Source organism: Zootoca vivipara, chromosome 13 (genome assembly GCF_963506605.1).
Source record: "Zootoca vivipara chromosome 13, rZooViv1.1, whole genome shotgun sequence".
Lineage (NCBI taxonomy): Eukaryota > Metazoa > Chordata > Lepidosauria > Squamata > Lacertidae > Zootoca > Zootoca vivipara.
In genome coordinates, this window is record NC_083288.1 from 39484611 (window position 1) to 39511216 (window position 26606).

Here is a 26606-nt window from a genome sequence, read left to right on the forward strand (position 1 = left end):
ACTTATTGTGGTCTGCCAACAGATCACAAATACTATTGGTCAGGGTCCAGGAAAACTAAAATCAGGGCTGTCTTAAGCATATCTGGTGCCCCCCCCCACCCCGTTTCCCAGTGCAGCTGTCTGGCGGGCGCCGCGTGCAGCGCGGCGCCCCCTGGCGCCCTGCGCCACCCAGCCTTGTCGTAGGGGCGGCCCTGACTAAAATAGTAGCATAGCATAACCTGTTACTGAACAGGAGTAAAAGGTGTAAGATTAAGACTTCTTCTTCTTATTAATCTATTGTGTTTATGTCACCCATCTGACAGGGATTGCCCTGGGCGGCTTCTAACAAATTAAAACACAGTAAGACATCAAACATTTAAAACTTCCCTATACAGAGTTGAGGGACATTTGGAGAAAATACAACACTCTCCACCCCCCAAATAACAAACTTAACTTAGCCCAAGTTAAAATACTTTACCAACACTCTTTGTCCCCCAGAAGAGATATTGCTCAAGGCACCTGTCAGGAAAGTGCAAACTTTTCTTTAAAAAACTTTTTATTTTGGTTTACACGTGCATTGTCTCTTTTTTTTCAGGTTGTCAAGTCTTTTCTGCAGATCAGTAACATTCCATGTGCGATATTAGTGCTGTAACATTAGGGGAGAGAGGGGGGATGGGATGGTAAAACTAGGAAAGTGCAAACTGAAAAGATGAATGAAAAGGGACAGAGAAACAAATATAAAATAGTCTCCTTAGAAAGGTTCATTCCAACCTTGATTTTATATTTGACTGGCATTTTATCCAATCTAATTGCTCAGTTTGGTTGGCACTTTATCAATTTCTTGTGCATCCATTACTTTAGAAGTAATGTTTTCTTTAAAAAATGGAAAGCATTCCACATAGAGAGTAAAAAAGATAGCAGCAGAAAATTGTGTGCTTTGGATTTTTTTTCTCCCTGACTTCAATGGGCTCTTTAAAAAAGAGCAATGGTGCATAAGCCACCATTTTCTAAATATTCAGAAATAGGCAGATCTTTCCAAGCTCATAGTCTTAGCTTTTCCAGACAGTAGAGGAACAAGTCATGCATTAATTCTATTTTTCCCAGCACCGTGTTGACCAGGCTCTCCACAAACTCCTGGGCATCGTCCATCTGACTCAGGCATAAACACTCGCCCTTTGTGAGAAGACCGTCCTCTTCTGCTATATTCAGGAATGCCTCTCGGTTTCTTTGAAGAGCAAAATTTTCTGTTAACTTCCCTTTAGACTTCTTTATACGATCAGCAGGCTTTTCACCAGAAGGCAGAGATTCCAAACATATGGAGCTGAGAACCAAGGGGAAGCAACATTACAACACACACACAATATCTGTTTCCAGGGCCTCCCACCTGTCAATCACCTGAAATCGCAGTAAGGTCATCTTACTGCCCTTTCAGCAGCCTGTATCACTCAAACCACACAGGGAAAGACACAGAGGTGTTGCTTTTGGCAGGTGGCTGCATCTTGGCCTGATGTCAAGCACAATGTTATTGGGGAGGGGGGAACATGTAGGGCAAATGGGTTTGGCTTGGCCAAACTGACCTTATGGGCCGAATAGAGAGGCTTGCCAAGCCTAATTAGGTCCCCAACTGCTGCCATAAATCTAATAATAATCTAAGCAGTGATAAAATCCAAGGATCCATAGTACAAAATCTCCAACCATCCATTAAAAAATGGGAGGTCTTCAATCCCTCTTAAACACTTGAAGGAACGAGGCCTGTGTGTGATGTAATCCGTTGGAGCAGTCAAATACAACATTCCTTGTTTCCCTAGAGTGGACACAGACAGGGGGATGTTACTCCAGCCAGTATAACTTCCTGTTACACCAGGTAGGTGGGCGTGACCCTTGCCAACCCCACCAAAGGTCCAGTCATGCAGCCATCTTTCTCTCTTTGGATTCTCTTGGACTGCACTGCTGGCTCTAAGCCAGCAGCACATGGGATCAATCCCCATATGGGATGAACCCACACTTTTCTCTGTAACTGTAACTACAAGCTAAAGCCTGTCTTCAAATCATACTGTGAACTGAATATAAGTAAACTTCTTGTTACTGCTGTTTCTTTATTCTTTTGAGAGGGATCCAAAGGGGACTTACCAGGAACAAATCCAATCTGGGCGTGGCAGCCTGGATTGCTTAATTTAAAGAGATTTAAACGAATCTGCAAATTAGCTTCCTGCTGTATTGAGGGGAATGTGCTCTGCTACATGACTCACTAGCGTGAGTAAGGATAACATTTAGTCAATATATCCTCTCCTACTATCCACAACATTCCCACAGCCTAATACACAGCCCTTTTCTCTCTTTCCTTCTTAGGCTGCTGGTGGGGAGACCAGATTACTCTAGCTAGCTTGGAGATGGCTATATGTCACCTCCTCCCCACCCTAAACCCCCCATAGCTGCCAAGTCTCCCGTATTCCCTGGGAAACCCCCATTTTCCCAGCCGTTTCCTGCTGGCAGCCCGGATTAAAAAAACACCTGTAAATCCCCTGGATTCTTACCGGCCCAGGGAGACTCCTTCTGCGCATGTCTGGAGTCTCTGGACCTGCGCAGAAGCGATTTCTGGCGCTGCGGCCATTTTGGAAATGGGCAGAGCATGTGTAGAAGCGACATCCGGCGCTGCTCTGCCCAGTTCCAAAATAGCCACAGCGTGACTTCCGGTGCCATGTCACGCCGATCCCGGATTTTTCAATCTGGGAGTTGGCACCTATGCCCTAAACCTCATTTCTGTCCGGTTAATCCTCTCCACCCTCTTCCAACTGTCAAGTTTCTATGGCCACCCTAACTGCCTTTAAATATTCCTTTCAACATCCCCCACTGCCCCGGCCTCGCCCACTTACTGTGGCATCTCATAGTCTCCTCTCCGCTTCAGATGTGTGCCCCAGACACAGTTCCTTACAACAACATCATTCCAACCCATCCCAAATGTTTAACTCAGCCTCTGAAAACCAGCCAGTAGCCCCACATTTACCATAATAACACCATTGCATTTCACATGCGGCCTCAACCATCCAACTCAACACTACTTCCTTGCTGCGGATAACAGCCCTGTCCCAATCAAACAAGTCTTTGCCCGAAACCAACCTGTATTTCAGTTCCCCATATTCTTACTGGCTGCCCCAGGGACACAGCAAATGAGAGAGAACAGAAGAAGGAGGTGGACGTCTAGTCCTGGTGTAAACATGGTCCTTAGCGGGGTCCTCCAGCAATACCTGTGTGATACTGGGCAATGCCTCCACTCAACACTTGAGCACAGAAATTACCCTTTGGTAGCTGTTATTGAAGAAGCGTCTCTCTCCGAATCCTCTTTCGACTCCATGGCACAGGGCATGGCACAGTCCACTTCTGACCATGGCCGCTTTCTTCTACTCTGATATCCAGCCTGGTCCTCAGCGACCCTTAAAGGGAGGGCTTTTGCTAGAAAGCAAACACAGAGAAAGAGTAAAATAAAAAAATTCCTTCAGTAGCACCTTAAAGACCAACTAAGTTTTTATTTTGGTATGAGCTTTCGTGTGCATGCACACTTCTTCAGATGCCACAGAGAAAGAGCTTTATTTAATCAACCCAATGGCATATCTGCCCTGGGGAAACTGGCCAATTATGTGCCCACCAGCGAGAGCTGGTGGGGACTCTGTTTATGAGGAGAGTGGCTTCCCCGCTCTCTGGACAAAACAGCAAAAGCCATGGTGGTTCTTAAGAGATTGATTCAAAATGTTGGTTATTAGTTGGGACCTAATAGCGAGGTCCCAACTAAAGAAAAATGGCAACTTAAACTGATGGAATATGTGCAGCTTGCGGACCTAATATACAGAAGAAGAGAAGAAGAAGGACATACGTTTAAAGAAGATTGGAAAATGTTTATTGAATATATGGGAGGAAATTGTGTGCACTTGAAAACATTGGCAGCATTAAGATAAATTCAACAGTGTAAATAAGTTCTGATGGATGGAATAATGGAATACTGAATGGTCTGGTTTATATAAAATATGCAGGGATTTATGTTATGCAAAATGAAACACGGAAAGAGAAGAAGGGAAGTTTCTGATATTTTAAGGTTGCTTAAATGAATATTCTAAATTGTAAAACATAATTTTTTTTAAAAAATGATTAAAATCATGTGTGTGTGTGTGTGTGTGTGTGTGTGTGTGTGTGTGTGTGTTGGTTACTACTCCCTAGCTCAACTCATTTGGCTCCTTCACTGTTGACATCTAGTTAACATCGTCCTGCTCAAATGTGCTTTTGGTACACAGAACTGAGATTGGTATTATTATTATTATTATTATTATTATTATTATTATTATTATTATTATTATTATTATCATTACTGAACCAAAAACAACCCTATGAGGTAGGTTAGGCTGACAGTCTGTGGCTGGCCCAAGCTCACCCTGAGAGCTTCATGGCTGAGTAGGGATTTGAACCCAGATCTCCTAGGTCCTTGTCCGACACTCTAACCATTCTACCACAATGGTCTGTTGGCCCCATTGATCCTGAGCTTCTTTTGCTGCCTTATTTTCTGCTGCAGTAATCTTTTTAAATTTATTGTTCTACTAAAAAAAATCTTCCCAGGCACCTCGGCCAACACTGTGAGGAACAGAAAGGCATGATAAATTTATTGGCGCATTACTGCTACCTAGAGGATGGTTGGGAATACAAAAATGATATTACTACCTTTTTCCAAACTATCCTGGACTTCACGAACAGCAGTCTCAATGTGCGGCATGTAGCAGGAATAGATTTCCTCCATCTCTTGGCTGCAAACTGAGCAAAGTTGAAAAGTAAACAAAAGAATGACACACTTTTCCTGCACAGCTCTGACAGGGTTTTCTATGCATTCAAAATGGCACTAGGCTCAGTCCCAAAGCACTTATAAATTCACTCACAGAGTCACGTTTGTGTGTTTTCACTTTTGACATTTGTAATGGGATGCAATCTCAAAAATGACAGAATGATCTCGATACGAATCCAAGGCAGACCTTTTAACATCACAGTAATCCAAGTTTATGCACCAACTACCGGAGCTGAAGAAAGTGAAATTGACCAATTCTATGAAGACCTACAACACCTTCTAGAAATGACTCCAAAGAAGGATGTTCTTCTCATTACAGGGGATTGGAATGCTAAAGTAGGGAATCAAGAGATAAAAGGAACAACTGGCAAGTTTGGCCTGGGAGTTCAAAATGAAGCAGGGCAAAGGCTAATAGAGTTTTGTCAAGAGAACAAGCTGGTCATCACAAACACTCTCTTCCAACAACACAAGAGACGACTCTACACATGGATATCACCAAATGGGCAGCATCGAAATCAGATTGATTATATTCTCTGCAGCCAAAGATGGAGAAGCTCTATACATTCAGCAAAAACAAGACCTGGAGCTGACTGTAACTCAGATCATCAGCTTCTTATAGCAAAATTCCAGCTTAAACTGAAGAAAGTAGGAAAAACCACTGGGCCAGTAAGATACAATCTGAATCAAATCCCTTATGAATACACAGTGGAAGTGAGGAACAGGTTTAAGGATTTAGATTTGGTGGACAGAGTGCCTGAAGAACTATGGATGGAGGCTCGTAACATTATACAGGAGGCAGCAACGAAAACCATCCCAAGGAAAAGGAAATGCAAGAAAGCAAAATGGTTGTCCAACGAGGCCTTACAAATAGCGGAGGAGAGGAGGCAAGCAAAATGCAAGGGAGAAAGGGAAAGATACAGGAAACTGAATGCAGATTTCCAAAAAACAGCAAGGAGAGACAAGAGGGTCTTCTTAAATGAGCAATGCAAAGAAATAGAGGAAAACAATAGAATGGGGAAAACCAGAGATCTGTTCAAGAAAATTGGAGACATGAAAGGAACATTTCGTACAAAGATTACCATAATCAAGGACAAAAGTGGTAAGGACCTAACAGAAGCAGAAGACATCAAGAAGAGGTGGCAAGAATACACAGAGGAATTATACCAGAAAGATATAGAGGTCTCGTACACCCCAGGTAGTGTGGTTGCTGACCTTGAGCCAGACATCTTGGAGAGTGAAGTCAAATGGGCCTTAGAAAGCACTGCTAATAACAAGGCCAGTGGAAGTGATGATATTCCAGCTGAACTATTTAAAATTTTAAAAGATGATGCTGTTAAGGTGCTACACCCAATATGCCAGCAAGTTTGGAAAACTCAGCAATGGCCAGAGGATTGGAGAAGATCAGTCTACATCCCAATTCCAAAGAAGGGCAGTGCCAAATAATGCTCCAACTACCGCACAATTGCGCTCATTTCACACGCTAGCAAGGTTATGCTTAAAATTCTACAAGGCAGGCTTAAGCAGTATGCGGACCGAGAACTCCCAGAAGTGCAAGGTGGATTTCAAAAGGGCAGAGGAACCAGAGACCAAATAGCAAACATGCGCTGGATTATGGAGAAAGCTAGAGAGTTCCAGAAAAACGTCTACTTCTGCTTCATTGACTATGCAAAAGCCTTTGACTGTGTCGACCACAGCAAACTATGGCAAGTTCTTAAAGAAATGGGAGTGCCTGATCACCTCATCTGTCTCCTGAGAAATCTCTATGTGGGACAAGAAGCTACAGTTAGAACTGGATATGGAACAACTGAGTGGTTCAAAATTGGGAAAGGAGTACGACAAGGTTGTATATTGTCTCCCTGCTTATTTAACTTATATGCAGAATTCATCATGCGAAAGGCTGGACTAGATGAATCCCAAGCCGGAATTAAGATTGCCGGAAGAAATATCAACAACCTCAGATATGCAGATGACACAACCTTGATGGCAGAAAGCGAGGAGGAATTAAAGAACCTTTTAATGAGGGTGAAAGAGGAGAGCGCAAAATATGGTCTGAAGCTCAACATCAAAAAAACCAAGATCATGGCCACTGGTCCCATCACCTCCTGGCAAATAGAAGGGGAAGAAATGGAGGCAGTGAGAGATTTCACCTTCTTGGGCTCCTTGATCACTGCAGATGGTGACAGCAGTCACGAAATTAAAAGACGCCTGCTTCTTGGGAGAAAAGCAATGACAAACCTAGACAGCATCTTAAAAAGCAGAGACATCACCTTGCCTACAAAGGTCCGTATAGTTAAAGCTATGGTTTTCCCAGTAGTTATGTATGGAAGTGAGAGCTGGACCATAAAGAAGGCTGATCGCCGAAGAATTGATGCTTTTGAATTATGGTGCTGGAGGAGACTCTTGAGAGTCCCATGGACTGCAAGAAGATCAAACCTATCCATTCTTAAGGAAATCAGCCCAGAGTGCTCACTGGAAGGACAGATCGTGAAGCTGAGGCTCCAATACTTTGGCCACCTCATGAGAAGAGAAGAATCCTTGGAAAAGACCCTGATGTTGGGAAAGATTGAGGGCACTAGGAGAAGGGGACGTCAGAGGACAAGATGGTTGGACAGTGTTCTCGAAGCTACGAACATGAGTTTGACCAAACTGCGGGAGGCAGTGCAAGACAGGAGTGCCTGGCGTGCTATGGTCCATGGGGTCACGAAGAGTCGGACACGACTAAACGACTAAACAACAACAACAACAACTTTTGACATTAAGTCAGGGTCACCAGGGCTCAACCCCAAAATCTGTTTTCAGTGCCTGGGTTTATATAATGAACAAGAGGACCGTTGAAAATGTGCCATGTGCCACAACACTTCCCCCTCCATAAGTGCATTTCTTTTGTCTCACAAGTTCTGGGGTTAAAGAAGGGCTTCTGAATCAGAACTCAACTTTCAAAGCGGCTAGAGGTCTAGCCCCTTTAAAATAACAAGGACCGATAGTCAGGGGCAGAGGAGAGGAGAAGTCACGTTTACCCTTGAAGGATGGTCTCTGGGCCTTTTCTTTCTGCCAGCACCTTTTCATTAAGCCGATCAGATTTTCCAGTTTCTCCACCTGGTGTATCTTCCCCTCCAGCTCCCGGGTGTTTGGCCTTTGATTCTCTTGGATTTGCATTCCGAAGATGGAGGTGTCTCTCTGAGGGTTGGCTGAGCAGGGATGGATATCGAGGCATTCAACAGAACATCTCCAAGACATATCGCTTGACACAGTCGTAAGCAGGGGTGGGGAACCTTTGCCACATCAGGCCTCGCTATTTGGCCCACCGCCCTATAGGTGATGCAGCAAAGGGGCAAAGGGGGATTGCAACCCCCGACTGGCTAATTGCCGGAGCCTGCATGGTGCCATGCACAGTGCTTTGAATGCTCCAACCATCAGCTGATCACATGGGCCACCTGACAGGTGGGCAGCCCCACCCACTTGTTACACTTGGGCCATGGGGGTGGGGATAAGAGATAAGAATTTGGCACACCATCCAGATCCAGTTCCCTTCCCCTGGGCTCAAAGCAACTTTAATTGCACAAGCCTTCTTTTCCCAGTATGTGCTTGAGACTCCCTGCCACAAGATGCTGTAGATGCCATTAGAAGGGTGCCCATTTTTCTCTTGTGTTGTGGGCGTCTCCACCCCCACCGTTCAGCCCGGACACTGAGATCCAGCGCCAAGGGCCTTCTGGCGGTTCCCTTGCTACGAGAAGCCAAGTTACAGGGAACCAGGCAGAGGGCCTTCTCGGTAGTGGCACCCACCCTGTGGAATGCCCTCCCACCAGAGGTCAAAGAGAACAACAATTACCAGACCTTTAGAAGGCATCTCAAGGCAGCCCTGTTTAGGGAAGCTTTTAATGTTTGATGGATTTCTGTATTTTAATATTTTGTTGGAAGCCGCCCAGAGTGGCTGGGGAAGCCCAGCCAGATGGGCGGGGTATAAATAATAAATTATTATTATTATATATTATTGTGTTGGGTTCTCAGGGCACAACTGCATTGAATATATATTCTCTGTAATTCAGACAGACAGAAATAAGCCATAGGCAGAAAGAGCACAACTCACATGGATAAGGTTCCTTGCCGGTTAACACTGAGAACATGAGGATCCCATAGCTGAAAAGAAAAAAGTGACTCGATTAAAAGCCCCTCCCAACTTCAACTGAGATCTTTCCTCTTGCTGTGGGACAGCAATATCCGTGGTCCCATGCCGTTTTCCATCTCCTGGGCTTCTACATTATCCTGTGCTATAGGTTAGTCAGCAGAAGGAACGCCGCAAGAGAGAGGTTAACCAATGCCAGCCAGGCTCACTGCCTTCATTCATTCACACAAGAAGCAGCCTTAGCAATCTGGTGACCTCCAGACGTTTTGGAGTACAAATGCTGCAAGCTCCAGCTAGGGCTGATGGGAATTGTAGTCCCAACGGCATCAGGTTGTGCAAGAGTATCCGACCCACAACGTGCTCCAAAGATAGGGATGTAAGGAGAGCCTTTCTGGATCAAGCCAATGACCCATCTAGTTGAGCGTCTGGTTCCCACAGCGGCCGACCAGGTGCCTAAAGGAAAGCCCAAGCACAAGACCGCTCTCTCATCCTGCAGTTTCCAGCAACTGGTATTCAGAAGCGCTACTGCCTCTGGCTGCTCCCACGAGGAACTGAGTTGTGTGTCATGCTAACCTTTTCCTAATTCTATAGCGCTCATGTAATTGCGCCAACCCCCTTGTGCCCCACAGCAGACGCTTCTGTCCACCTGTAGACATCTGTGGCTGGGTCTGGCTTGTAGGACTCGGCAAAGGCTTCGGGGGGCATGTATTCGAGCGTCCCGCCAGATACTTCTGCGCTTTCAGAGGGGAGAGGGGAGCGCCGAGACGTCCCAAACTTGGACAAGCCAAAATCGGCCACCTAAATGGGGGAGACAAGGCAAAACAGTTAAGAGAACTCCCAACTGGGACAACATAGGAAGCTGCCTCCTGCCAAGTCAGACTATTGGTCCACCTGGCTCAGTCATGTCCACACTGACTGGCAGCAGCTCTCCAGAGCTTCAAGAAAGGGGACATTCCCAATACTACCTGGAGATGCTGGCAACTGAACTGCAGGTGCTCTGCCTCTGAGCGACAGCTCCTTCCCAAGATATTGAGTTACCTGTGCTATGTCCTCTTTAGGATTACTAACCACGTTGACGCTCCACAAGCAACTGGGTTTTGCACCACTGCTCTGCATAGCAGGCAGACTCTCATCACTGAGGGAGAAGGCAGCTTCCTTGGAATACAGCATCCCCTCTTCTGGTCTCCAAGCAGGAGACACTCGTAAAGAAACTTTATATTACAGAATTGAAAATTATCAGAAGTCTAAGAGTTGGGTAGGAGAGCTGGGGGGTGGGGAATACACCTGGCAGCCAATGTGCCACTCTGGTTTCAGGTAGCACAGGGGTAGACGAGTCTTAAAAGCCCAGGACACAAATTTTCACAGCCCTCTAGCAGTTGTGGTGGCTCATTTACCAGAACTAATGTATTTAGTCAAAACAAAATAAAAAAATCCTTTCAGTAGCACCTTAGAGACCAACTAAGTTTGTCATAGGTATTGGTCATAGGTTGGTCTCTAAGGTGCTACTGGAAGGATTTTTTTATTTTGTTTTGACTGCGTCAGACCAACATGGCTACCTACCTGTAATGTATTTAGTGTTAACTCTGGAAGTGTATACAGTGGTACCTCTACTTACGAATAACTCTACTTGCGAATGTTTCTACTTACGAATGGAGCTCCGTCCGCCATCTTGGATGCGGTTTAGATAGGATTTTTTCTATTTACGAATTTTTAGATAGGATTTTTTCTACTTATGAATTTTTTTCCCCAATGCATTCCTATGGGATTCGACTTACAATTTTTTTTCTACTTACAAATGTGCGTTTGGAACGCATTAAATTCGTAAGCAGAGGTACCACTGTACTTGATTCTGAGCAAACAAAACCTCCTAGAGCAAGAAATATACATCAGTATGACACCCCCGCCAAACATCATAGAATTATAGAATTGGAAGGGACCCCAAGAGTCATCTAGTCCACCCCCTGCAAATTATGACTATAAACCCTTCATTTAATGATATGGGACTCGGCTAGGCCACAGCCTCATTTTTTTACTTATAATATGCAAGATTTCTAATACTTCTAATACTAAAATTTCTCTTTGCTTTAAGGCAAGTGGCGTAAAAGGATGAAACATCATCACTGCGGAAAGTAGAGATTGCTGGTGTCTACTTCAGAGAAAGACAGCAGATGACAAATAATGTCCATGAAGCGGGAACACGAATCGGCTGATGCTAGGACTGACCCTGCAGTGGCACAGTTTTTAATGGGACATGTGTTTGTTATGCCAGAAGCATTCAAATGAGAGTTTAATTATTCCAAAGAATGAAGGCTACATTACAATGGCGAAGAATCTTGCCATTTTTTGCAAGCTTCCAACAATTGTAAGGAATTTGGATCCATTGTACGATGGATGTGGTCATTTGCAACGGCACCGTAAACATGCAAGCTGCAAGAGCACATGGTCTGGCGCGGACTTGCTTCAGGAGGAGTTAGCAGGAAGCTCGAGAGGCCTGCTTACACCCAAGAACACATTTCAGAATCTCAGCAACTTGCAAGTACTCCATGACACGGTTGCCCGGAGTCACTCAGCCACTAGAGAAAAACTTTCCCAGAAGCAGAAAGGGAGCACTGACTTTGACTGGTCCCAATTAAAAAGAGAGAGAGAGAGAGAGAGAGTATGGCTCACCTTCACATTCAGAGCTTCATCCAGCAGGATGTTGCTGGGCTTGAGATCCAGGTGGAACCGCGGAGGATGGAGGCAGTGCAGGAAGTCTATCCCCAGGGCTACCTGGTAGAGGATGCGGATTCGCAGGGCCCAGGGCAAGGCACTGGACAGCAAGCCAGACAAGTTGCCGTTCTCCACATACTCCATCACTAGGCCCACTTCATTTCCCTTCTCGTAGAGACCATAAAGACGAGGGATGGGGGCGAAAGAGGCCTCATCCATGAAGCGGGCTTCATTCAGGGCTTGCTGTCGGATGCAGGACACATTCGCGCTGGGTGCATTGGTGCTGGAGTGTGAAAGAGAGTCCATGGTGAGAGTCGAAGGAAAAGTTACAAAATACTGTTGAGACACGGACTCATTGAATGATGACCTCAAGATGGGGTTGCCTGCTCAGAAGGTTTCAAGAGCTCCTGAGTCTGTCAAGAGCTGGTCTGAGTAGGTTGGGAGGAGATATGGAAAGTTGTCTCACATCAAGTCAGATCAATGGTCCACCTAACTCAGTACAGTTGAAACCAGCCTTCACCAACCCGTTTCCCACCAGAGTTTTTGGACTATAACTCTTATCAGCCGCAGGCAACATCTGGAGGGAACCAGGTTCATGAAGGCCAGTCTACACTGACTAGCAGTGGCTCTTCCAAGGTCTCAGGTAGGCCTCTCTCCCAGTCTGACCTAGAAAGGCAGCTCTTCCTCCATGAACTCCATGAGTAAGGAGCGTTGGCTACAAAACTCTGAACATGGAACAAGGGAGTCTGAATTGGCCTGCCCTTGGGGTTTACTTTGAAGGATCCAGGATACAACTTGGCACCATCCAAAGAAGTCACAACATACATTCCCAAACCCTTAAAACTGCTGAGGGCAGGGGCCTGGGATTTGGGACCTTGTGGGTGCAAGGCCGAGGCTCTGCCTTATCTGTACAACCAATTCCACCCTCAACCACACACCCAACCACCAGCTTTACCGGTGGAACATCTTCAACGCCACAATCCCCTTTTCTTTGTGCTGAGCTCGGAAGACAGTACCAAAGCCCCCGCTGCCGATGTGTTGCAAGTTCTTCAAGCAGTTCTGGGGGATCCACTCGTGGAACATCTCCAGACCAGGCGTCCTTTTCGAAGCAGCTTGTGCCCCTGGCAAAGTCTCTCCATTCTGACTTGTGCACAAAGCAGATCTTAAGGAGGGAGAAGGAGAGGAGAGAATACCATTTACATATGTTAAGATATACTGTAGTATGAAAACAAGTGTGTGGTGTGCCGGGTAGACTAGTGAGTTGGAGCTGAGTTCAAATCCCTCCTCAACTTGGCAACCTGACTCAAGCCAAAGTGGTCTACCATTTTGTTGCCGACAGTAGCCAACTAAAGGCCACCAGGAAGCTCTAGCAGCGCACAAAGAAGATGCACTTCTAAGGCATTGTTCCTTGCTATTTGGAGATATGCTGTCACCACACAGCTAAACCATCATGGCTAGCAACTTGTTGCAAATGAATGAGCCTAATCCCATTGGATGGCCATCATCTTAATGTTAAGATACGATAATGGCCTTTGCCACATTCGGTGACAGTGAGCTCCACAAATCAGTTGTCTGAAGAAACCCTTTTATCTCTCCTGATGCCTCTACCAATGCTCAGATTTCCCTGGGTTGCCCCTTCAAATCCCACCTGAAAAAAATCCATCTTTCCTACAAAGATTATGGCAGTCTGCATGCCCTGCTGTAAATAACCCTAAGAATGTTTAAAGGAAATTGATGCACATTCTTATTCCATACTGTGAGGGACAGGGGATATCGCGAAGTCCCTCCCCTCCTGAGTTCAAGCCCATCCCCGAGCACAGGGGAAAGCAGAGAGAGTTCCGATTCCAGTGGGGAAGCAGGAAGTCGGGTCCGAGGCTCAGGCAAGGTAGAGGAGCCAGGGTCCCAGGTGGGACAGGAAGGGGCGAATAAGGGGGGGAGACCCATCCCCCCAACTCCGGAATTACGCAGAAAGAGGAGGGGAAAGAGGATGGGTCTGCCAAAGCTTTTGTGTTGGAGAAAGACGCGCCAAAAGCCATTCGGAGGTTCTGAAACCGACTGACCACATCACTCCGTGTAAATAGCAATGACTTCAGCACTGTAAATACGCAGCACCAATAAAAGAATAAAATGCAGAGCTGCGTAGCGTCGTTACTCTGAAGTAGCCCACTCCGGCCACTGTGACAGCAACCTCCGAATCCTTTTTTGGGCTACTTTGGAGTTGCCGGGATGAGCGTGTCAGAGGCGGAGAGATGGCGGCAGATTGCGGAGCAAGCCCAGCAAGAACTGCAGCAGCTGTCGCTGCAGGCGCAGGGGGAATTGAAGGCAGCTAAAGAAGAGACTAAGAAGGTCCAGGACGACCGGCTACAACTTGCGGAACAGGTGAGAGCGCTACAGGAAAGAGAGCAGGAATTAAGGGCGGTGGCGGTAGACCTCCAAAACAAGCTAGATGCAGAGAAAAACAAGGCGGGAGGGGCACCCCAAGTCCAAGTGCTGCCAGGAAGGAGAGCCGGGACCCTAGTAAGCAAGTTCAATGGAGACCCGAGGGAATATCAGGGCTTTGAGACTGAGATTGTGTATGCTCTTGAGCTGCACCACGATGAGTTCCCTGATGATGAGCACCGGGTAGCGTTTATTGTGGAGCACCTTACCGGGGCAGCCAGGGAGTGGCTAAGACCGTTAATCGCAACAAAGAATCCTTGCATGAAGAATGTCAAACTTTTTCTAGAAGGTTTGAAAACGATGTATTCGTCCGATAGTCATATGGACCAGACTAAGGAGGAACTTCATAATTTACGCCAAGGAAATATGACAGTTCGCGCGTATTGGGCGAAATTCACCATGCTGGTGCACAGATTGGGGTGGGAACTAGAGTCACCCCCAATGCAAGCGGCGTTCTACTTGGGGTTGCATGAGGAGGTGAAGGATGAGCTCTCGAGAGGTCCAAAGCCCAGTAATATGGATCAGCTGAGCAAAGCGGCTCTGGCGGTGGGGGTAAGACAGGAATCCCGGTGGAGCGACAAGCAAGCAACGCGCGCAAAGCGGGCTTGGTTCCCACGGTCGCAGGAGAAGCCACTCCCCCAACAACCCTTTCAAGCCACGCCTGGGGCCAGCCAGGACCAGGAACCCATGCAGATTGATAGCGCGCGCGCACGGGCTTTTCAAACCCCAGCGGCGCCAAGACGCAAGGAGGGAAGGGGTGGGAATTGCTTTCTCTGCAACTCCCCCCAGCATCTCGTCAGAGACTGCCCACATCGCAGGGAGTGGCAAGGAAAGGCGGGAACGGTTGTGCCCTCCCCCACTGACGCAGTACCACAGCAGGGAAACGGGAAAGCCTGGCTGCAGGAGACAAGGGGCAGCAGCCAGGCACAGTCAGCAGACAACAGCCCCAGCCCACCCACCCGCACAGAGAGGAGCAGAGCCAGCCCACCCCTCCCAGAGCAGGAGTGGTTCTAGAAGTCACGCTAACGCTCCCAAATGGCTATCCCCTGACGGTCCTCGCCCTAATTGACAGTGGGGCGTCAGCGAACTTCTTCTCGAGAAACTTTGCAGAAGAGCACCAGATCCAGCTTCTGCAGCTGGATTTTCCTCTGCACGTGGCAACCATTGACGGCAGAGAGCTGCTGGGAGGGGCCATCACTCATCAACCCCCCCCCATGAGAATGACGGTGGGAAGGCACTCAGAGACACTGGCATTCAACGTCACCACCATCTCAGACCCCCCCATCGTCTTGGGCATGAGCTGGCTGGCGCGCCACGACCCCTCCATCAGTTGGCACCAGAGATGCATCACGTTTGGGTCGGACTTTTGTCTGGAACATTGCATGCAGCACCAACCAGGGGAGGGGCCTCCAATAGCCACGGTGGCCACCATGCACGTCAAAGGGGGTGAGGCGATACCCAAGCCGTACTGGGACCTGCAGGAGGTCTTCAGCGAAGCGGAGTCCGACCACCTACCCCCGCACAGGCCTTTTGACTGCCAGATCAACCTGGTGCCAGGGGCAACTATACCCCCAGCCAAGCTGTACGCCATGTCAGACCAGGAAATGGAGGATCTGCGCGCTTTCATCGACAAGAACCTCAAGCGGGGGTTCATCAGAGAAAGCAAGGCAGCAGGGGGCAGCCCGGTCTTCTGGGTGGACAAGAAAGACACGCAACAGCGCCGTCTTGTGGTGGATTTTAGACGGCTGAATTCAGTGACAGAGCCAGTGGCTTTCCCCATGCCCAGAGTGGATGATCTCCTGACAGCGGCACGCAGGGGCAAGATTTTCACCAAGCTAGACCTGAGGGGGGCGTACAACTTGATCAGGATCCGGGAAGGCGATGAATGGAAAACCACGATGTTCACGCCTCTGGGCTCTTTTGAATATCTGGTGATGCCCTTCGGGTTGCAAGGGGGCTCAGCATGCTTCCAGGCCTTCATGCACCACGTCCTGGGGTCCCTCCTCTTCAGGAAATGCTTGGTCTTCCTGGATGACATCCTTATCTATTCCGATGACCCAGTGCAGCATGTGAAAAATGTCAGGGAGGTGTTGCAGCGCCTGAAGGAGAACCACCTGTATGTGAAGCTGGAGAAGTGCAAGTTTCACACCAAGGAGGTGGACTTCCTGGGCTACAAGCTGTCAGACAAGGGGCTGGCGATGGACAAGGACAAGGTGCAGGCCATCCTGGACTGGCACAGCCCCAGGACGCGCAAAGATGCCCAACGCCTACTAGGCTTCGCCAACTTCTACAGGAAGTTCATCAAGAACTTCTCTCGCGTTACGGCTCCCATCACTGACTGCCTGAGAGGCAAGCAGAAGTTCAGGTGGACACCAGAGGCGCAAGCAGCGTTCGAAAGCCTCAAGAGGGTGTTCGCCTCAGACCAGAACCTGTTCCACGTGGTTCAGGACGCGCCCCTACGCGTGGAGACAGATGCTTCTGATAAAGCTGTGGGCGCCATTTTGTTGCAACTGGACGCCAACAGAGAGTGGAGACCCTGTGCCTTCTTCTCCAGGAAGTTGACCCAGCCAGAGCGAAACTACACGGTGTTTGATCGGGAACTTCTTGCGATCCACGCTGCGTTCCAGCACTGGAGACACTTCTTGGTGGGCGCCAAGCACCCCATCCAGGTGTGCACGGACCACAAAAACCTGGAGTTCTGGAGAACTGCCAGGGTGCTCAACCAGCGGCAGATACGGTGGGCAGAGTTCTTCTCGAACTTCAACTTCTCCATACACTACATCCCGGGAGAGCAGAATGTCAGGGCGGATGCCCTCTCCCGCAAGCCAGAGTACATGGAGGAGGAGGCGCCACCGGCACCCAGGCACATTTTCCCCCCGTCAGCATGGTCCTGCGGAGCAGCAGTGGTGAGCGAGGCAGAACTCACAGCACTGACGGCAGCGGATGAATTTGCCAACCGCATCTTCAGAGAACTGAGAAGGGGGGGGGAGCAGGCAAAAGACTTTGCAGCACGCAGGGGGCTGCTTTTCTACAAGGGTGCACTGTACCTGCCCACCACCCAGCTTAGACGTACGGTCCTCAAGCAGATGCACGACAACCCAACGGCGGGTCATTTTGGGAGGGACAAAACCGCTCACCTAGTCATGAGACACTTCTGGTGGCCAGGGGTGCGGGAAGATGTTCGAGACTATGTACGGGGCTGTGACACCTGCCAGCGGGCAAAGGTGGTCAGAGCAGCGCCAGCAGGATTGCTGGAGCCCTTAGCCACACCACACAGGCCGTGGGAAGTGGTGTCCATGGACTTCATCACAGATCTGCCTTCTTCCAGGGGCAAGACCGCAGTGTTGGTGGTGGTGGACCTCATGTCCAAAATGTGCCACTTTATACCGTGTGCCAGGGCGGTCTCTGCAGAAGAGACAGCCAAACTGTTTGTTGACCACGTATTCCGACTGCATGGATTACCTTTAAGGGTTATTTCGGATCGTGGCCGCCAATTTGTTTCCCGGTTCTGGCGGCGGCTCATGAACCTCCTGCAGGTGGAGGTCAGCTTGTCGACGGCTAGACACCCGCAGACCAATGGACAGGCGGAGAGGGTCAACGCCATTCTGCAGCAGTACCTGAGATGCTACGTCAGCCAGCGGCAAACGGACTGGGTGGATCGCCTGCCACTGGCAGAATTTGCCTACAACAATGCGGTGCACGTCTCCACAGGGGTGTCGCCCTTTAAGGCCAATTACGGGCGCGACCTCAGATCTTTCCCAGAGAGGGAGGGGGAGGAGGAGGAGGAGGGCCCACAGGCTGAGGATTGGGCAGAGGAACTGGAGACGGTGCACCAGCAGCTCAGAGAACACTTGGAGAGAGCCAAGGAAGCGTACAAGGGGGCAGATCGCCACAGGCGACCGGGGGAGGTCATTAGGGTGGGGGACAAAGTTTGGTTGTCCTCGGAGGGCCTTCCCATCAGAGGGAGGTGCAAAAAGCTGGCGCCCAGAAGGTTGGGCCCCTTCACGGTCAAGCAACAGGTCAACCCGGTGGCATACAGGCTGGCACTGCCAGAGGACATGAGGGTGCACCCAGTGTTTCATAGATCGCTGCTGTCGCCGTACAGAGAAAGCAGCAGGCTCCGAGGCAGCGAACAAACCCCTGAGGGAGGGGGGGAGAGGGAAGGCAGGGAGCAACTCAATGAGGCCACGGCCATCCTGGACTCAAGGTGGGGGGTGGGGGGCCTGGAGTACCTCATGGCATGGGAGGATGCTCCACCGTCACAGAATGAATGGGTCCCAGCCACTCAGATACAGGAGGAATTCCTGGTAGAAGAATTTCACGCCCTCTTTCCCCATAGACCCAAGCCCTGGCACATGGAAAGGGAGGGGGAGGAAGCACGGGAGAGCAGTTCACCATGGCGCTGGGAAGCGGAGTTTGAGGAACCAGAGGATGAGGTATGGGTGTCACCGAGATCCACCCAGTCAGAGGAAGGAGCAGATTGGCAGAACATTTTTACCCCTACCAGCTCTGACGCCACGGACTTTTTGGGATTCCCGTCCTCCCAGGCGGAAGGGGGGGGCTCGCAGGACTGGGGGGAGGTGTTCACACCAACGGGCTCGGAAAGCACTGAGTTCTTAGGCTTCCAGTCGTCACCGACACCTGGGGGGGACCTGGGGAGGGGTGAAGGAGAGCTTGGGAGGGGGGTGGATGTGAGGGACAGGGGATATCGCGAAGTCCCTCCCCTCCTGAGTTCAAGCCCATCCCCGAGCACAGGGGAAAGCAGAGAGAGTTCCGATGCCAGTGGGGAAGCAGGAAGTCGGGTCCGAGGCTCAGGCAAGGTAGAGGAGCCAGGGTCCCAGGTGGGACAGGAAGGGGCGAATAAGGGGGGGAGACCCATCCCCCCAACTCCGGAATTACGCAGAAAGAGGAGGGGAAAGAGGATGGGTCTGCCAAAGCTTTTGTGTTGGAGAAAGACGCGCCAAAAGCCATTCAGAGGTTCTGAAACCGACTGACCACATCACTCCGTGTAAATAGCAATGACTTCAGCACTGTAAATACGCAGCACCAATAAAAGAATAAAATGCAGAGCTGCGTAGCGTCGTTACTCTGAAGTAGCCCACTCCGGCCACTGTGACACATACTCTCCTATCCCAGCTACGTATGACACATGTATTAAGTTATAGATTGCAAGCCCCTCTTGGCCACTGTAAATTATCATGCGTACTGAGGGTGCTATACAGTCATACCCCATGTTGCGTCTGCTTCATGTTGCATCTTTTTGGGTTTTGCTCTGTGTCGAACCCAGAAGTACCAGAACTGGTTACTTCTGAGTTTTGGTGCACGCGCATGCGTAGAACCACTAACTCGCGCTTTGCGCATGTGCAGAAGCGCCGAATTGCAACCCGCATATGCACAGATGCGGGTTGCAAACGCTACGGGTTGCGAACGTGCCTCCCGCACGGATCACGTTCGCAACCCGAGCATCCACTGTACAAGCCCAAATTAAGAACCACGTTTTGTCTATCCACTTTCTCCACAGTGCAAAAGCACCAGGGGAGAGAACAGCAGACGCCTGAGCTATAGCTCTGTTGCAGGCATAGTCTTCAACAAGGTGTGATGGTTGGCACCTTTTGGCGGCTCCTCCCGATGAAACTTCTCTCCCCAGATCCTCCTCTTCAATTACAGATACATCTCCTGCTAGCATGTGGGAGAGCTCATTTCTTAAATTCTGGAAATTTGCAGCTGCCTCTGGAAATCTCATTACAGGTGACCCTGCTGAGAGAAGTTGAGAGAGCGCAGAGATAAACCAGACTTACAGTGCCATCCTAACCGGTCTGCTCAGAAGTAGGTCCTACTGAATTCAACGGGCCTCCCTCTAAAGTTAGAGGAGTTAGGATTGCAGCCTTGAACGATGGTCTCTCTCTCCATACTTCATGTGTATGCATGCTGGTTAATATGTTTCGGATATACGCTTAGTACACTCAAGTCTCCCTATGAGGCTGATCACTCTGCTTTTGACTAAGCACATGTTGTAAACTTTTATGCTATAGTGTAGACTTTTATAGACTTGAGTCTGTAAGGCGGTGAAGTTGATGAGGTTCCCCCTCTTCATTGCTTTACACAGCCCCCCAAATATGCACAGCAAGGAGCACAACTGAGCACTGCGCACTCTTTACCCCCAAAATACACTTCTTCTTTTTTAAGTTTTGCTTTTCATTTTCATACATTGGGCCTGCAACTTATGCTCACTTTACTTATGTGATCTTAACCTTATGCAGGTGGGGGGAAATAAATAAATGGAGGGGGGAGGGGAAGCAGCCATTCCCTGCTCTCAATTTATTTATTCTTCCCCCCACCTGCACACCCCTGCTGTGGAGAGAGTTTTTTTAGTCTTCTGGCTTGCCTGCTAGCCTCTGGGAAGGAGGCAAAACCTTCTCAGAGCCCAGTAAGCAGCAAAAAGAAAGGAAGGATACAGGAAGAGCTATGGGAGTGAAAGTATTCCAGAAAGAACATTGTAATTCAAGACTATTGCCCTTCCTAAGCACTTTATCCAATAATGTTTTTCCTTAGGAACACACTTGACCTTAAATATCTCTGTAAAAAAAACGAGAAAACACTTTCACAAGGCTTTCATCCTATCCAAAGTCGTTTGAGAGAAGGCCCCATTAAACTGGGCAGATTTATCTCAAAGTAAGTATGCACAAATAGTGCTGTTAAGGTGTTCAAACCACAAATGCACCATGAGAAACATTATAAGTGCAGTGGCCTAGCGCAAAAATATTTCACTTCTGTCCAATTGTTCCATACAGCTGACGGAAGCCCATATATAATGAAAGTGTTAATTTTTTTTCAAAAACGACCCTACTAGATGCTCCAAATAGGACTCACTGTAAGTCTGAACACTTCTGACAAAGGCATGCACTGAATAACTGGCTGTTTAAAAGTAGAATTGTGTCTTACCTATTATAGCCAAAGGGTTTAACTCGTCAATGTCTTCAACTTCTTCATTCTCTTGTCCATTCTCAATCATTCTCTTTCTGATGCGTTTTCTGCCGCCAACCATTTCGGTCGAAGTGGATACACACTTGAAATCTCCCACCCCAAGAGCATCAAATGATGCAGAGAGTGAGAGAGAGAATGAAATAAGACCCCCTTGTCTCAAATAGCGAAGTGAAGTAAAATCCCTCCCGAAGGAAGGAAATCTACAGGAGGCAACAAAGGACCCACTTCCATCTCCGTTTCTGTTTCCACACTGCCATTGTCCATGACCACGCCAGCCTGGGGAACAACAAAAATCATAATGAAAATGCTCTCTATAGACGTCAATAAGCTGGGCCTAAAAAAATTCCTTCCCTAAATTAGGATGTATTTTCTACACTGGTATTATGAAATAGAATCAAGGGGAAGGTGAGGAGGGGGAAACAAATTTGAAAATATGGAATCAGAGGCTGTTGGTGTAAAAGCTCTTCTCCCACCACTGTCTATTGTAATAAAGAGTTCTGATGCCCCTGGCCCAGGTAAAATACAAAATTTCCCCCTTTCTCCGAAATTCTGAAAGATCTTCTTTCAGATGAGATGCTCTGGACCAGTGGTCCTCAACCTTGGGCCTCCAGATGTTTTGAGACTACAATTCCCATCATCCCTGACCACTGGTCCTGCTAGCTAGGGATCATGGGAGTTGTAGGCCAAAAACATCCGGAGGCCTAGGGTTGAGGACCACTGCTCTGGACTACCACAAACAGTCTTCATTCACCTCTCAGACTCCCCACACCCAGCTCAGTGTACACCCGGGGCTCCTCTCTCCTTACCATCTTTCTCTGTGATTTCCAGGAGATTCCTCTCCAGATCTCTTCGGTTGATGGATTTCAACACCATGAGGACCACCTCCACAGCGTAATGCTCGGTGTAGTAGCCAAGCAGCAGCCGGGTCAGGTCAATGCAATCGGCCTTCTCCAATCGCCCTCTGGGGATGTTGCTGTAGCCCTCCTTGACTGGGAGCAAGTTGAGATGGTACCTGAATTTCCTAAAATTGTATTCTTCCAAGTTCTCCAGGGTGTCCAAAAGGCAGTTGCGGATGGTCTTCATCACTATACTCCTTTTGCAACAAAATGGCAAAGCAGAAGAAATGTCAAAGTTAGGCAGGGCGGGGAACAGCCTCAGTCTGCTGCAAAACCAACAGCTCTGTGTGATGCTGGCTGGAGGTAAAGGGCATGATGTCAGCATGAAACCTACACTTTCTCAAGCTTTCTATCCCCAGGGATATGCCAACAACAAAATTGTGGGAGATTGAGGCAGAATTCACTGTAATAAGCTGGCAGTTACTGGCATTATATCTATTCCAGCTTTGAAAATGACTACTGTATATTCCTGTGTATAAGACTACTTTTTAACCCAGGAAAATCTTCTCAAAAGTCGGGGGTCGCCTTATACTCCGGGTCGTATTTCTTATACGGCGAGTATATCCCAAACTCTATATTTTAACTGGAAAAGTTGGGGGTCGTCTTATACGCCCAGTCGTCTTATACGCCGGAATATATTTGCTGCTGCATTTTCCTTGTGGCTCAGTTTCCATCAGACTTAGTGCAGGTATCTGCTCTGGAAGTATTGTGACAGCATCCCCGTTTTAGGCAGAATTTGTGGATCCTGAGAGTTATTATAGCCAATGCTAGTCTCAATGGGTCAAAACAGGCGCAGAGAAACAAATGGATTTAATTAATTTAGGTTTGGAAATTGCAATAGGTTTACTCTGAGTAGAACTTAGTTGAATAAGTTGATTCTAAGTGAAGAAAGCTCTTCTTTTCCATTTTCTTTTCCTTCTCACCTCCATGTGCCTCTCAAAGTACTTTTACCCACCTCCTATAATTTCTTCTCCAATTCTCATTTCACACTGCTTCCACCTTATTCTACTTAATACAAAACAGCAACGGAGAGGGACGGTGTTGTAGCGGTAGCCGAGGTGTAAGTGTGGCATGGAGCAAGGAGCGCAATAAAGTTGTGTGGTTCTTGGCAACAGTTCCATCCATCGCTTAATTACTGAGATTACCTCCTGGTGTTTGTTCCTGATGAAACCTTTCCTGCCATATTGTCTTTCGTCTCTACCAAATGAGATAACTCTCCATCCAGCACTTCAGTAACCTTGATTTTTAAGTTCTTGCAACTCGCAATGGTCTCTGTCTCTCCGATGGTTGCAGATGATTCTGTTAATAAAAATAAATAAAAATGAGAGATAAGACCAGCCTTACTGAAGAATCTTTCCAGTGCAGGTAGATCCTCACAGAAAACAAATTCAGAGCCTACTCAATATTACTTTTCATCTGCAATCATGTAAAATAAAGAGAGTGTTAAAAAAATGCCCTATTCGGATAATCTCAGCAGGTGGAAATCTTAAAAAGGTAAAAGGACCCCTGACCATTAGGTTCAGTCGCAAACGACTCTGGGGTTGCGGTGCTCATCTTGCTTTACTGGCCAAGGGAGCCGGCGTACAGCTTCCGGGTCATGTGGCCAACATGACTAAGCTGCTTCTGGTGAACCAGAGCAGCGCACGGAAACACCGTTTACCTTCCCGCCGGAGCCGTACCTATTTATCTACTTGCACTTTGACATGCGTTCAAACTGCTAGGTTGGCAGGAGCAGGGACTGAACAATGGGAGCTCACCCCATCACAGGGATTTGAACCGCCTACCTTTTGATCGGCAAGCCCTAGGCTCTGTGGTTTAACCCACAGAGCCACCCACGTCCCATTGTGGAAATCTTAATCCCCTGCAATTAAGTGAAAACCGGTATCATTAGTGCCAATGAGCTGTTTATACATCCTTTACCTTAGCAGCCATTTGAAGTCTTTCCAAAATGTTCCAATGGAATGCTCAAATTGGCATTCATTCAACATTTATGTTAAACACCTGCATTTAATAACCAGTTATTTAAAAGGAGAAACCACTTCTTACCATTTATAGCTAAAGTATTTGATTGGTCAACTTCAATGTCTACTCTTTCTTGTCCATTTTCAACCATCCTCCTCCTAGTAATGCTTTTGCCATCGACTATCTCCGTTCTAGTGGATGCAAACCTGAAGTCTCCCATCCCACAGCTGTCAAATGAAGTGAAGAGCCGGAGAGAGAAGGAAGGATCTCTCAAAGAACGAAGTGAAGCAACATCTCTCTCAAAAGGAGGAAATCCACAGCAGGCGACGGAGGAACCTCTTCCACCAATGTTCCTGTTTCCTCCCTGCCATTGCCCCTGACCAAAGCAGCCATCAAGCTGACCTGGGGGGGGGGGGGCGCAGGGGAACATTAGAAGAAAAGATCACATTGAAAAGGGTCTCCGATTAAAAAACCAAACAGCCACACAGAATTCCCCCTGTAGGAACTGGTGGATTATAATCCATAAGGGGGAAAAAAACCTTGAAAAAATTATTAATTAATGAAAATGCAGAGATTATAGAACAAAATTAATCTGGTAGGTGAAGTGAAAGAAAGGTTAAGTCCTAAAATAAGGTTACCAGATGTCCCCGTTTCCCGGGGACAGTCACTGGATTTACAAATCAGTCCCCATACAAAATCCATTGAAGTTGAAAAGTGTCCCTGGATTCATTGAAAAAAATCTGGTAACCTTATCCTAAGCAGGTCTGCTGACTTAGGAGTTTTCATCCACATCTACCTGCAGCAAGGAAGAGGGATACACCTGGGCCAGGTAAAAACCCCAAACTTTCCTGCTTTAGCCTGTCCCACTATCAGACGAGATGATCTGGAGTGGACTCACCGAGAGCAGTTCCCCACCACCACTAAGACCCCCCCCCCCCACGACGCCCACCCAGCCCGGTGTGCTTCTGCGACCCCCCGCCCCTCTCCTTACCACCACCGCCGCCTTTGACTTGCAGGAGCTTCTCCCGCAGGTCTCTCCGGTTGATGCATTCCAGCACCTTGAGCGTCACCTCTATAGCGCCATCCTCGGCGTAGTAGCCGAGCAGCAGTCGATACAGGTCGAAGACATCCGCCTTCTGCAGCCGCCCCTTGGGGATGCTCCTGTAGCCCTCCTCGGCCGGGAGCGCGTTCAGATGGAACTTGAACTGCTTCAGATCGTACTCCTTCAAGTCCTCCAGGGCGTCCGCAAGGCGGTCGCGTACGGTCCTCTCCTCCGCTGCCGCCGCCATCGGGCGCTCTTCCTTCCTCGTAGAAAGAAATGGCGAGGAGAAAGGGAACAAAGAGAAGTCTGACTCCGCTGCAAAACTTGTCCCCGACGGCTGCGGGGAAAAGAAGGCAGCAGCTTGAAACCCCGTCGGGTTGGGCGCCGTCTGTTAAAGGCAAAAGCACCAGAGATCCACTTTCGCTTTCAGCTCTCTCCTCGCTCCTCCCTTTGTCCCGAAGTACAAAAGTGAAGCGGGCTGGCAGTGTAAACCGAGGAAGAAATCGGGCCCCAGTCAAGCCGGTGCAGCAAGAAGCGGAGCGCCGGATTTGGGCAGCGAGGGGGCGAGTCGAAGGAGACGACCTTTCTTTTTGTTGCAGCCTAGAAATCCAAAGCAGGCTTAGCTCCCAGCGCCTAACCCTGCGGTATGAAACCACGGACCACATTGCAAGGTTGTCGTACTTTCCCATACCCTCCGACATTTCTCCGATGGAAATAGAGACATCCTAAGGAAAAGCGGGACATTCCCCGATCAAATCAGAAACTGGGACGGGCTTCTGTAAATTTGGGACTGCCCCTGGAAAATACGGACACTTGCAGGGTCAGCTTTCTTCTCATTGACTACCCAGTTGCTGGATGCTGGGCTGAGTTGCAGGGCTGTCATTGCCAATTTGTTTCTATATCCACTGGCAGGGAAATTTTTTAAATGTTTAAACAGGAAACATTTATTACATTGACACTTAAAGCACACAACTTCCTCCCAAGAATCCTGAGAGATTTACTTGGTTTGATTTTGGTTGTGGCTAATGGGAGTTGTAGTCCAACACACCTGGAAGGCACCAAGATGACAAAGGCTGGTCTGGAACCTATGTACTTGGGAGACTGTATCTCCCGGTCAAAACAAAATAAAAAAATTCCTTCCAGCAGCACCTTAAAGACCAACTAAGTTTTTTATTTCGGTATGAGCTTTCGTGTGCATGCACACTTCTTCAGATACACTGAAATAGAGGTCCCCAGATGCTTATATGTAGAGAAAGGGTGTGTGTGGGGGGGGTATATCACTCAGAGAAAGGGTGGGGGGTGTATCTCCCGGCTTAAGCAACAGCGCTTGCAATGTTACCTGAACCAGTGGAGGGCCATCAGACAGAAAGGCAACCTTGTACCATGAGGGATGCAGATGCTGTGGCTACAACAAGCACAGTTTTTATCACAAGTCAGAGAACTAGTTGGGTTAAGAGCTTTAGACAAACCCTTTGCAATCCTCTGCAAATATTGCAGTTCTGTGCAGATTGAGAAGATTGCACATTGTGCAAAATCATGCTCTCCAGCTGCTTTGAGGGTGTGGCAGTGCTCAGAATTGTGTGGGGAAATTACCTATTCCTGAGAACAGACCAGAAGTTGTTTGCTTTAAATCCCTGGTTCTCAAACTTT

General features: G+C 48.3%; 1 protein-coding gene across 3 annotated transcripts; it reads right to left on the reverse strand.

Annotated features, from left to right (window-relative positions):
• Nucleotides 1-276: 276 nt before the first annotated feature.
• Nucleotides 277-25548, reverse strand: LOC118094287 (uncharacterized). 3 transcript variants are annotated; one of them, XM_060281735.1, is made up of 14 exons: nt 24906-25548; nt 23999-24316; nt 23098-23251; nt 21863-22149; nt 21015-21332; nt 19682-19826; nt 12589-12795; nt 11592-11916; nt 9571-9722; nt 8889-8938; nt 7819-7989; nt 4684-4773; nt 3276-3429; nt 277-1300 (listed from the first exon to the last, which is right to left on the reverse strand). In XM_060281735.1, exons 1-14 carry the CDS (start codon nt 25201-25203, stop codon nt 1021-1023), a joined length of 2949 nt encoding a protein of 982 aa, XP_060137718.1. In that variant the 5' UTR covers nt 25204-25548; the 3' UTR covers nt 277-1020. The 3 variants fall into 3 exon arrangements, with proteins under 3 accessions (XP_060137718.1, XP_060137717.1, XP_060137716.1); XM_060281734.1 differs by having other exon boundaries at nt 279-1300; nt 19682-19829; nt 24909-25546; XM_060281733.1 differs by having other exon boundaries at nt 281-1300; nt 19682-19829; nt 24906-25544.
• Between the last annotated feature and the right edge of the window lie 1058 nt (nt 25549-26606).